Below are 12545 nucleotides of genomic sequence, written 5' to 3' on the forward strand. Positions count from 1 at the left end.
TGTGACCTTGGGAAAGTCGTTTTTCATTGGACAGTGATGTCACTGTGGCCTGTATCTCCCTCAGAGGGGAGGGCAGGGCAGCGACATTAGTTGACCCAGCTCTGGGCCCCACAAACCGGCTTCCCAACAAACCCCTGTTACAGAAAAACTGGCTGGTGGGATCTTTAATGATCTACTCAACCGACTGACACTCACTGCCTGGGAATCCCGGCAAAAGCTCCCATTGTCAGAATGTCAAACTTCTGGACGGAGGCCACAACCCGGGTACAGTCACCTGGGACCCAGGTAAGTGCAATGGATCTCAGGAGTCCAGGGAAGCAAGGAACATTTATGGAACCTCTATGGGGACAGAAACATTTTCTTCCTAAAATCTTAGACTCTAATAATGAAAATGACATCACCCTGCCGACGAGGCAACTGAACTAAACTGGGAATTCAAAACCACATACATACACACGACTTTAAAATTAAAAGTCTATGCTCTTCATACCACTGAGGGGCTGAGGAGCCCTGCAGATCTCTGATTTCTCCTTTATCTGGAAGACAGAGAAGGCGGAGGCCCAGGAGAGGCCCCAGGCGCCAGAAGGGACTAGCCAGGAATTCTTCACAAAGGGTGAGAGGTCCTAGGGCTGGGCTCAGGGATCACCTAGCCAACTGCCCAGGAGGGGGCATGAGCGAACCTCTGGCTGAGAGGGGAGGCATTCAACCTGTCCCCCACTTCCTCCTACTCAGTTGAACTCAGCACAATGTGTAGAGGACACCACTGTGCAGAGGACACGAGAGAACACAGCAAAGTCCTTTGGGTCTATTCTCAGTGCCTAAGAGATGAAGGGGAACACAGCAGAAAAAACTTCAGGGGCGCCTGGCTGGCTCAGTTGGTAGAACGTACAACTGTTGATCTTGGTGTTGTGAGTTGGAGCCCCGTGATGGGTGCAGAGATCCCCCCCCCTTTTTTTTAGTATTTTTTTTTTTTTTAAAAGAGAGAATTTCAGAGTCAGACACACCTGACTGAAAGACCTCAGGCAAAGGACGAACCCTCTCCAGGCCTTAGTCTAACATCGTGCACAAAAGGGCTGTGCTTGCTGATCAAATCCGCAGTCTACAAAAGGAAAGGCTTTATTCTAGAATGTATACTAATGACCCAGAGAGGGTTTAGCAAAAATGAAAAAAAATTTTAACCATAACTATTATCTGTGTGTCTTTTTAAATTTCTACCTTAGGCAGGCATATAATCTACTAGCATAAGAGTGTATACACATGAATTTGTAAATATAGATAAACCACTGAGAAGGAGGTGCTCCAAAGTAATTTACTGATGGGCAGACAGTCCTAAGTCTGGAAGGTATTGCATGAAAACACCCACTGGTTACAGCATTTAGAACCAGCTCCTACGTATAAGGACAGCCTTTGAGTTTAGGCAGAATCTCCCGTTGGCCCAAAATTCAAGAAAGGGTGTGGTGAAAGGGGTCAGCGGAGACTGAAAGCCCTTTTGGATTGGCCTGGGTTCAAATCCAGCTCCACCACTGACTAGCTGTGTGATTTTGCGAAAGTTACCTCTCTTCTCTGAGCTCCAGACCTACGAGGGTCAGTAACACAGCGGCATCTTAGCCAAGAGGCTAGGAAACTCTAAGTGGCTGCTGATTTTCTCCCCCACTTTTCTGTGTCTGCTCAGAATACTCACTTATCCACTCATAAACACCCAGGTCCTGCCGAACAGGACAGTTCTTACTTTTGAAGTAAAAAGGAAAAAGAAAAAGGGGAAAAAAAGGTGATTTCTTTTACAGACAGAGAAACTGAGGCCCAGAGAGGTGAAGTGGGCTGTCAGAGCACGGAGATAATACAGCAAAGGTCTCAAGGCCTTCCCACTCGCCAAAATCACTTGCTTTATTTTTGTTTTGTCATATCCATATGCCAAGACAACGACTGACGGCTGACTGCTGGGTTTGCGGCTCAGGGTCTCACCTAAAGCCCAAGGGCCAGCGTGGGTGATACAAGTTCCGTGGATTCAACAGGTATGTACAACCGAGGACAGCCAGGCGTCGGGCAGGCGCCACTCTGGCCAGACAAAACCCCGCTCAGTCCCACTGGACACCTCCACGGCCCAAAGGAAGGGCAGTGCAGATAGAGTTCAGTCCTATCCCCGCATTCCACGTTTTAAAAGGGGGGGGGGACCCTTGTGCCTCCCTTGCCAAGGAGCTGGGAAAATTCGGGGAGGGAGCACTTCAAAGAAAAAAGTCACTTTAAAATATTCGTCGCGAGGGGAAAGGGAGGGTAAGAAACAAACAATGCCCTGCACGCAGGAGGGGATCGACAAATACTTGTTGAAAAGAAACCGTTCTGGAAGTCACAAAGAGCCCCTGCAGGACGAGTCTCTACGAGACGAAGAAAGAGATCCCTATCTGGGCAGTTGTTTGTCCCCAGGGGAAGAGGCCACATCTAGAGCACGGAGTGTCCCCCGGACCCCAGGACCCGGATCCCGGCGTGCGCTCCTCCAGATCTGCTCTGGCTTGGGGCCCCTTCCCGGCCCGGCCCACCCCCCCACCAGCCCGGGGCTCGCGGCGGCGGCCCCCCGGGAGCTCCCTCGGCCCTGCCCCGCCCCAGCAGGGAAACGTGCCACCTCGGAGCACCTCTCCCCGGTACTTGGCAAAGCTCTGGGGCCTGCACTACGAGGCAAGAAGGGCCTCAGAGGCCGGCTTTCTGTCTCCGCCCTGGAGCCGGGCATTCTGGAGTTGGAGCCCCCGCCTGAAAAAAGTGCCCTCCGCCTCGGAGCCCTGCCGCGGGAGACCGCGGGAGGCCGCGTCTAGCGCCAAACAGCAGGCCGCGCGCGTAGGGCGGCCCCCGGGAGAAGCGCGCAGCGGCTCCGAGCCCGCCGAGTGGGGGCGGGTCCCGCCGCCTCCGCGCGCCGAGGCCGGGGCCGGGCCGGGGGCTCGGCCCGCTTAGCCAATGGGCGCCGCGCTCGAGCCCCCTCCCTCGCCCCGGGAGGAGTCGGCGCGGGGCCTCCGCCGGGGAGAGCGTGAGCGACGTGCAGCGCCTGGGCCCTGGATGCCCCGGCCCCGCCGGGCCGCGTGGACGGCGCGGCGTCCCCGGAAGGAAGCCAGTTACCGGTGCGGGCGCCAACTACGCACGCTGCACCCTTGCGCCCGCCACATCCCGAGCCCATCCGCACCCGCGCCCCCCGCCTTGCCAGAGCGCGGCGCTGCAGGCCGGCGCCGAGGGAGGCTCAGAGAGGCGCGGCGCCCGCCCCGGGCGCACAGCGCGGCAGGGCGGCGGGGGGGCTCGGGCCGGCGGAGGGTCGGAGAGGTCCGCGCCTTTGTTCCGGGCGGGGAGGGCCGGCGGGCGCGCGACTCACCTTGCTGCTGGGCTCCATGGCCGCGCTGCGCCGGAGGCTCTGGCAGCGCCGGGTGCGCGGGCGGGGACGGGCGGACCGGCGGACAGGCGGCGCGCTCCGGTTCGGGCTCCTGCTCCGCTTCGGAGACTCCGACTGCGACTCTGACTTCGGTCCTTTGGCCTCCTGCTCCCTGGCGAGCTCGCTCCCAAGGCCCGCGGCCCACGAGCTCCGCGCTAGCCGGGGTTACCTCTAGCTTCTCGCCTTGAGCCCGCGGCGGTAGAGTTTATAGGACCCCAGCCATTGGCTGGCGCTGCGGTGTGTGTCGGGGGGGTCGTGTGGGCAGAGCTTGAGGGCGGGGCCTGGGGCACGTCCGGGGCGGGGCTCCGCGGGGGGGGGGTTCGGGGGGGGGGGGCTGGAGGGCACCCTAACGGCTCCGCGCTCTGGCTGGGGGCGTCTCTCCCCGCAGCCTGTGCCCCGAGTCCGGGGAAGCGCACTCGCTGTGTGACGCTAAGCCAGTGTGCACACCTCTCTGAGCCTCAGCGACCTCTAGCAAAATGGTGGAGCTGTACAGCGAATTGGGACCGGCGTAGGATAGCGCTTTAGAGCGAGGACTCTGGAGTCGTCACTGCGCCACTGGATAACTTCGGCAAACTAAAGATAATAATAGTACCATCTCATAGGTTTGTTATGAAGAGTAAGTTAGTGAAAATTTATAAAGTGTTCAGAACAGCGTCTGCTTCGTGGGAAGTGGTACTGGAGTATTTGTAAGATAAACTACAGGAGGTCTCCTTGGGAGATTTTCTCCTAACCCCCCTCCACCCCCGACATTCCTGCTCGCAAGCCAAGCCTTGCTTTGGCACAGTCTGGGCCCGCTGCCTGAAAATCCATACCCACCTCTTCTCTGGGCTTTCCTATCACCTTTGTGAACTCTTCTCTACTCCTGACAGTACATGTGAACCTATGGCGACAGGTGAGTTTGAAAAATATGAACGGCAAGAACACAGGAGTCCTTGGGTTTGGAGCCAGTTCTGTTGTATACCAGTCCTAGCACGAGTCTAGGCAACGCGCTGGCCTTTGAGCCTCGGCCTTACTACGGGTAAAACGGAATGAATACCACCTCCAGGCTCATGTGCTGTCATGAGAGAGAAAATTTCCAGATAAGTCCATGAAGTACTCAGCACCTGCTGACACACAGCGAGTCCTTTTTTTAGTGGTAGTGGTATCATTTCAGCCTTATTTCCTCTTCTAAACCGGCGTCTTTCTTAAGACAGCGAAGGGAAAGACCCTCCCAGTGCACAGTCCTGAGGTGAGGCCAAGTGTCCCTTTCCCTGTGGAGAGGGACAAAGAGGGGTTACTTTGGCTGGAAAGGAGGAGGCTGAGCTGACCACGTGACTCCTGGACTCCTCTGTCCAGGCTGTGTGTCCAGTGCCGCTAAGGGGGCACCCTAGCTGGGCATGGAGCAGCCCACGGATCGGGGAGCAGGCCCCTTCCCAGCATATCTCTGCCCGGAGCTTCTGTTCCTATGGTCTCCCTGCTGTTCAGCCTGCAAAGCCTGGGGCTTTCTCTTGTGCCCCACATACCAGAGGCCACCAATCCCTGCTGCTTTCACTCTCTCTACCACCTACCTCATCCTCCCTCCCTTCCTCCCTGCTGTTTGCTGTGCCTCCACTCCTCTGGTCTCACCTCCTCTAGTCCTGATGGACACTCTTGGGCTCCTATGGCTGACGCTGCCCGAGAGGGCGTAGGCCCTCACTTAGTTTACAAGCTCTGGGCCTCACCTCTGCCACCCGCAGTTCTTCATCTCTGCCTTTGCTCGGGTTGTTACCTCTGCCTGACTCCCTCCAGCCCCGCCTCAGTGCTTCTGATGGCACAGAGTACCTCTGAAGTGGGGCTTCCAGAAAGTGTCCCAGAGTCCCCCAAGACAGAATCTTACCCTTCGGTGTTTTCTTCATGCGCTGCTGGTCCTGTCTTTCTGCCCCCAGATGGAGGATGGCATCTGTGGTGGAGACACATGGGGAAGGCATGAAGGCAGGCAGTACTGAATGATCAGATGAGTAGCTAACATGCCTATTTTCTGCCAACGCTTGCAGCCTTTCCTTAAGTACCTTTTTGGTTTGGTCACTTCCTGGCTCAAGGTCTCCATAGCTCTGTTTCCAAGCACGCCCAGTCTGTTGTGTGTGCCTTTTCCCAGCTGTGGGTATGTCTCACTCTGCCCCTGGGTCACACTCACCACCAGGCTCCCTTTCCTTCTCCAGGCCAGCCCCAGGTGGGTCGCTTCCCCCAGGGTCAGGGGCATGTGAGTCTGTTGCTAGCCTTATGGAGCCCCCAAACTGAAAAGGACACAGGAGGGGAAATGGACAGCAGTAATACAGGGATAAGAATGTGTACTGGAGGAGAACTCGTACCACAGGGGAAGGACAGGGGATAGAGAGAGCTTTAGGGAAGGGAGGGGGCATGCTGAGCAGGGTTTAGAAGGCTAAATATGAGTTCACCAGGTAGATTGTAGGGAAGGCCATTCTTGGCAGAGGGAAGAACATGCATAAAGACAGCAGGCAGAGAGAAATTGCTAAAAGGAAGGCAGACTCTAGACCACACCCAGAGACTAAGGGCAGACTCCCAGATTCAGACTCAGGAGTCCCAGCTCTGCAACTGACCTACCAATCATCAATGAGCAAATCCCTTCTCTCTGAACTTCAAGATTCATATCTATAAAATGGGTATAACAGTTCTCTCCTGGATCAGCCTGAGAAAAAATGGATATGTATAAAAGTTTATCGAAATAAACAGTCCTGGGGCACCTGGGTGGCTCAATGGGTTAAAGTCTCTGCCTTCGGCTCAGGTCATGATCCCAGAGTCCTGGGATTGAGCCTCACATCGGGCTCTCTTCCTGCTTCCTCCTCTCTCTCTGCCTACCTTGCTGCCTACTTGTGAGCTCTGTCTGTCAAATAAATAAATAAATAATATCTTTTAAAAAAAGGGGGGGGGAGAAATAAACAGTCCTAATTCATGATGTCTAATCAAATCCCCCTCCTCTGGTCAGGGTAGCACCAGAAGACAAAGCAAGAGCGGCCAGAAAAAGAGCTTTCCTTTTGCCCCACCTCACCATACCTGCCCAGACAGTCCCCCATTCTCTGCTTGAAATTCCATTTCTAGGTGTTCTCTCTCTGTAAAAGTTTTATGAGCCCCTAGACGCTACAGTTTCGAGGTAAATTCATGAGAAGCTGTTAACACTGGATCAGAGGTTAGACTCTCGGGGGGGGGCTAGTTTATTTTTGGGGTGGCTGAGTCCTGGAAAACAGAATTTAACTCCAACCCCAGAGGGAACGCCTGAGAAAGTCTAAATGGCGTCTGAGCCTGAAAGGTTGGGAGGCAGGAGAGGAGAGAACAGGAGCTAAGAATGCCTAGAGCGGGCCAGAAAGGTGCAGCCTGAGCCCCAAAGCCCCTGTGTCCACTGTGTAGGGAGTTGGGGAAAGAGGAGATGAAGTTAGGGGGAATTTGAGCCAAAAAAGCTGAAGAACAGGGGTCATAAAGGCCTTCATTTGCCAGGTTCTAGGATGTAAGACGTTATTCAGTGGGCAGTGGGGAGCCACGGAGGGTTTCTGAGCAGGGGTACGACGTGAAGAAATCTCAGCCTCCCCTCAAGCCTCCCCTACCCTGAGGCTTTTAAGAAGGCTGGGAGGAGGCTGCGGAGTCCTAGTGCCGGGCTTGGAGGATCCAAGGGCCCCCCTCACTCCCCCCAACCCCTAACTGTGCTCACACTGGCCGCTTTGTTCCCCAGAGGCTGCCTTCAGCCCTGGAAGGAACTCGGACTTTTTCTGGGTTTGATTCCAAGCAGTTCCAGCCCTAGCCAGGGGAGGAAGGGCTCTCGGGGACTGGAGGGGCGGTGCCAGGTGGCCCAGTGACGGCGCTGGGGTGCGTGCCTGAGAGCACGCACGTGGGCTCGGGGGCGCTGTGCTGGGCGGTCCTAGCTGCTCCACGAGTCTGGTGTGAGTAAGGCACCCGGGAAGAGGGTTTTTTTGTTTCCTTTTTTTCTTTTTTGCCTTTAAAGGCAAGCATCCCGGAGAAAAAAAAAAGCCTTGCTGAGTCAGCCATCGCTGCGGATGCGAGAGGGGCTGGCCTGGGTTGGGACGGGGGGGGGGGGATGCGGGGGTGGAGGGATGGGGGGATGCGGGGGTGGGGGGGGTGGCGCGGTCCGCTAATCCTCAGGATGTTTTGCAACTCAAATCCTCCCAGGCTGCAGGTAAACGGGGGGCTGGACTCCAGGAAGGCCTGATGGACCAACCAGGACAGTTTTGGGTGTTTAATATTTTCATTCTGATTTGCACACCTGTTCAAAGCAGCTGCTCTCAAAGAACTTTTCAGTTCCCTTCTTTACCCTTGCTGTGCCCTTCCCCAGGCCTCTGCACACCTCTGCACACCTTCTCATCAAGGCTGCCGCCTGCTCGCTGATGCTTGGGGTGGGGGGGGGTGTTGGGGTGCGGGTAGGGGGAACATATCGCTCCAGCATCCTTTCCTGAGGGCCAGGCTTATCTGGACAGCTCGCTCCAGGTCAGCCCTTGGAATGTCCCACAGGTACCTGTCACTCACGTTGTTTAAATCTAGACTCATCTTCCCTCCCTCCCAGTGCCCACTCCAGAGATGGCTCCTCTGTCCACCAAACTGGGCAAGCCAGAGATGTAGCATCTTCCTTGCCTCCTCTCTCTCCCTCATCCCCAATAGCCAGTCAGTCCTGTGACCTCTATCCTTACAAAATATCACTGGAATTCACCCTCTCCTCCTCATCCCCACAGGCCCAGAGCCAGCAGGGTCTAGAACCCCTGTGTATCCATGCACCCACCTGCTGCCACACTGGTCTCTAAAACACCCAGCCACCACCTCCTTCCCTTGTTTAAACATTTTTCCTGGGCATGCTTCAACATGGTTATGTCTCACAGACGTAATCTGGAGTGAAAGAAGCCACATGCAAAAGAGCGTGATTTCATGCGTCCAAAGTTCAAAAACAGGCAAAATTTACCTCTGGGATTAGAAGTCTGGACAATGGTTACCCTTGCAGGGGAGGCAGTGACTGTGAGGGGAGCTGATATCAGGTCTGGGACAAAGGTAAGGCAGGGTCAACATTACTGATGTTTTCCTTTTGCCCTGAGCTTTCCATATAACTCAACACGACACTATTACTAATCCTGTCTTATTTAAAATTTTGATATTTTGTCATCATGGATTTTTTGGCATGAATTCTGATTTTTTAAAAGCTATCACATTGGGGCGCCTGGGTGGCTCAGTCATCGGGCTGTTGCCTTCAGCTCAGGTCATGATCCCAGGGTCCTGGGATCGAGCCCTGCATTGGGCTCTTTGCTCTGCGGGAAGACTGCTTCTCCTTCTTCTACTCCCCCTGCTTGTGTTCCCTCTCTCGCTGTGTCTCTCTCTGTCAAATAAATAAATAAAGATCCTCGGGGCGCCTGGGTGGCTCAGTGGGTTAAAGCCTCTGCCTTCAGCTCAGGTCATGATCCCAGGGTCCTGGGATCTAGCCCCGCATCAGGCTCCCTGCTGAGCGGGGAGCCTGCTTCCCTTCCTCTCTCTCTGCCTGCCTCTCTGCCTGCTTGTGATCTCTGTCTGTCAAATAAATAAATAAATTTAAAAAAAAATCCTTAAAATAAACAAACAAAAGCTATCACATTGAAGCATTGTTTATCGTGATGACTGTGCTTTCAACACCCCCTTAAATTTTACTGTGGAGGTGGGTGCCTCACTTGCCATATCCTGGTCCTGACCCTGCTGGTAATGTTTTGTAATCAGGGTGTTGGTTACACAGGTGTGTTCAGCTTGTGAAAATTCATCAAGCTGTACACCTCCACTTTTTACACTTTTCTGTATGCATATTATGTATGCCTCCATTAACTTTTTTTTTTTTTAACTTAAAAATCCCAGATCTTTCCATGGTTCCAAGGGAATGTCTGCCATCTACTTCCTCTAGCATCTGCAACACCAAAACAGTACCTGGCACAAACTGGGACTCAGTACATATTTGTTGAATGAATGGGTACAGTATCATCCCAGTTAATTCCCACAAGAACTTGATGGGATGAATGTTTTTCTCTCCTATTTTCTTTTTTTGGATTTTATTTATTTATTTCAGAGAGAGAGCACGCACGAGGGCAGAGGCAGAGGGAGAGTGAGAATTAGACTCCCTGCTGAGCAAGGAGCCCAATGTGGGGCTTTATCCTGGGACCTGAGATTATGACCTGAGCTGCTTAACCCACTGAGCCACCCAGGCCCCCCCTCTCCCTTTTTCTCAAAGAGTCAACAGAGATTCAGGGAAGTGAAGTCATTTGGCCAAGATCCGGGAGTAGGTAGTGGGATAGTGAACAGGTAGTGAGTGTCAATTTAAGCACCTCTGATGAAAAAAATTAAAAACCAAAACTCTAAGAAGCACCGCTTTACCTGGCCCAGCACCAGCACCGGCACTGGACCTGGGTCTGGCTCCGATCACTTAGATTACAATTTATTTGAGCCTTATCTTTCCCCAGGTAATGACCTCTTCCCAGGCAGGGGCTCAAGCACTCCCGTCCTCCCTCTGTCCCGTAAGTTACTTAGCGCAAGGAAGAGGCTCTGTTTAATAAAGAAACGGAGCAAAGGACGAATGAATGAGAGGTCTGACAGCGATATGGAGCGAGTAGAACACAAGCCTTGGAGACAGATCTGCTAGCTGTGTGTCTTTGGGCATATTACTTGGGCTTTCTGAGTCTCCATTTCCCCAACCGCAAAATGAGAGACTCAGTACTTACTTCAAAGATTTATTGAGAACAGGAAGTGAGAACATGGTTGTCGGGTGACTGGCATGTAATATATACTTGAAAATGGTAAATATGATAAATATTGCCTGTGTTTTCCATTCGCAAAGCCTGGTTTACTTCAGGGTGGCAGGAATCGACCTGTTTCAGTTTCCATGTACTGTTTTCTGGAGGTCTCCGGAAGTGGAAGGAGGAGACCCGATGCAGCCCCCCAGTGTTTTCTTCCTCAAGCCTACAGGGAGAGAGAGTGCGGGATTTAGTCAGAAGTTGGTCTCATGGCCCAGCTCCATCCTGTCGGTGGTGCCGTCTCTGACAAGTTGCTCTCTCTCTCTCTGAGCCTTGGTTTTCTCTTTGTAAAATGGAGCTCAGAACAGTCTTGACCCTGTGGGGTTCTGGGGAGGGTTCAGTGGCTTGACCCTGGGCCTGGTGCCCAGTAGACTCTCCATTAAAGTTGACACTGAGGAATTAATCTGGCACCCTCAGATAGGATCAGCTAGGAGACCGGTGGGTCTCAGCCACCCTGAGAAGTCCAAGGACTGATGGGAAAAAACAAATAAATAGCTTGGCTGGGCTCTGTTTTGTTCTTAGGACCTTATTTCTCCTGAGAAATGAAATAACACTGTCCTTTATGCTGATACAACTTTTTGAGTGTGCAAAATACCTTCTCACAGGGGTGCCTGGGTGGCTCAGTGGGTTAAAGCCTCTGCCTTCGGCTCAGGTCATGATCCCAGGGTCCTGGGATCGAGCCCCACATCAGGCTCTTTGCTCAGCAGGGAGGCTGCCTCCCCCCTCTCTGCCTGCTTCTCTGCTTACTTGTGCTCTCTCTCTCTGTCAAATAAATAAATAAAATCTTTAAAAAAATACCTTCTCACATATCATTCCCTTACTCCTCACACCTTGTGCTGAGGGTAAGACTATATTCACATTTCCGTGGGGCGGTTGAGGAAACTGAGGCACATGGAAGTTAAAGGCACTTGCTGGAGGTCACACCAAAGGAGAAATCTGGTAGCAAATTAAAGGTATGAAACGTGGACCCCTTAACTGCTGATACCACTGTGCAGCTGCTTGGTTCCAGAAGCACCAAGCAGCCCGCATGACCCAGCAGGTGTCACACGGTGCTCACCCCCTCCCCCAGCCCCCACCTGGACGCCACCTGGCAGTCACATGCGCATTCATCACGGAATGCCAGCTGACTCACAGCGGTTATACCAGAGCAGGCTCACACTTCAGAAGAGGGAGAGTAAAAACCAGCTGGGAGCTCAGAGAAGCCCTCCCTTCCTCCTCGAGGCTTGAGATTAATATCCCAAATCCATGGCAGTTCAGCTCTGAAGAAAGGAAAAGTCTTGTGGGCTGGTTGGAGACGGAGATCTCTGCACTCAGAGAGGGGTGGCGGTTCTGCTGCTCGCTGGGCTCCGCTGCAGATCTGCTGGGTGACTTCAGGCAAGTCACTTTCTAAGCCCTTCTAAGTCTCAGTCTCTTCCATTTTGTAACAAAGGGGTTTTAACAGGTGTCTTGCAAGGCTCTTGTGGCTCTGTTTGAGAGGCCTTGTCATTAGAAGAAGTCACGTGTATGGACAGTTTGCTGTGTGCCGGGCACATGACTAAGGGGTTGGCATGGACTTGTCTTCTCTCATTCTTCTAACCAATCCCAGATATACGGGTGCTACTCCATTTTACAAGGAGGGCAACTGAGGCACAGTTCCAGAGCAAGTTGCCTCAGGTCAAGCAAGTGAGCAAGTGGCAGATCTGAGAACTGAACCCAATCTGTCCCTGGAGCTCTCACAAACTGCTCTACACCTACTCCGTTGATCTTGCTAGACCTCATTTTTCTCATTTAAAAAAGTGGTAAAATATACAGAACATAAAATTTACCATGTCAACCATGTGTAAGCGTATGGTTTCATGCCATTACGTCCTTTTGCGCTAGTTGGGCAACCATCACCGCCCTCCATCTCTGGAATTTCTCATCTTCCCCAAGGGAAACACCTTACCCATTGAACCCCCCAGCCTGAGGCGACCACCTTTTTCCTTCCAGTCTCTATGAATTTGATTGCTCTATGGACCTCATAGAAACTTTCTCATCTTTAACTATGCTAATAAAAGTCAAGGGTTGTTTGCTTCTTCTCTCTGTGGGGCGGTTGGCTCAGACCTGGATTTAAATTCCAGCTCATCCATTCAACAGCTGTGTGACCTCGGGCAGGTTGCTTCATCTGTCCTCATCTCCCATTTCCACATCCCTCAAATTGGCTTAAGAGCCCTGCCTCGGGGCTGTTGGGAGGATCACAGGAGACAATGGGTGAAGGCGTTTGGAAAGTCCAATGCCACTTCTGGAGCTCGTCTCCTTCCTGGAGCCCTGGGACCGGGACAGGCTTAGATGTATAGGTTAAGAGCTGGAAAGATACTCAGATTGTACATTTCAGCCTACTTAGA

At 53.1% G+C, this 12545-nt stretch overlaps 1 protein-coding gene across 1 annotated transcript in view; it reads right to left on the reverse strand.

Annotated features, from left to right (window-relative positions):
* The window catches only part of LOC111143335 (solute carrier family 2 member 1), a 28336-nt gene extending 24772 nt beyond the window's left edge, over nucleotides 1-3564 (reverse strand). The window contains exon 1 of the mRNA XM_022497011.1: nucleotides 3350-3564. Within this exon, the coding sequence (XP_022352719.1) occupies nucleotides 3350-3367 (18 nt within the window). The 5' untranslated portion in view covers nucleotides 3368-3564. The remainder of the gene's footprint in view (nucleotides 1-3349) is intronic.
* Nucleotides 3565-12545: the final 8981 nt, after the last annotated feature.

Source organism: Enhydra lutris, unplaced genomic scaffold (assembly GCF_002288905.1).
Source record: "Enhydra lutris kenyoni isolate GAN:26980312 unplaced genomic scaffold, ASM228890v2 scaffoldscaffold9, whole genome shotgun sequence".
NCBI lineage: Eukaryota > Metazoa > Chordata > Mammalia > Carnivora > Mustelidae > Enhydra > Enhydra lutris.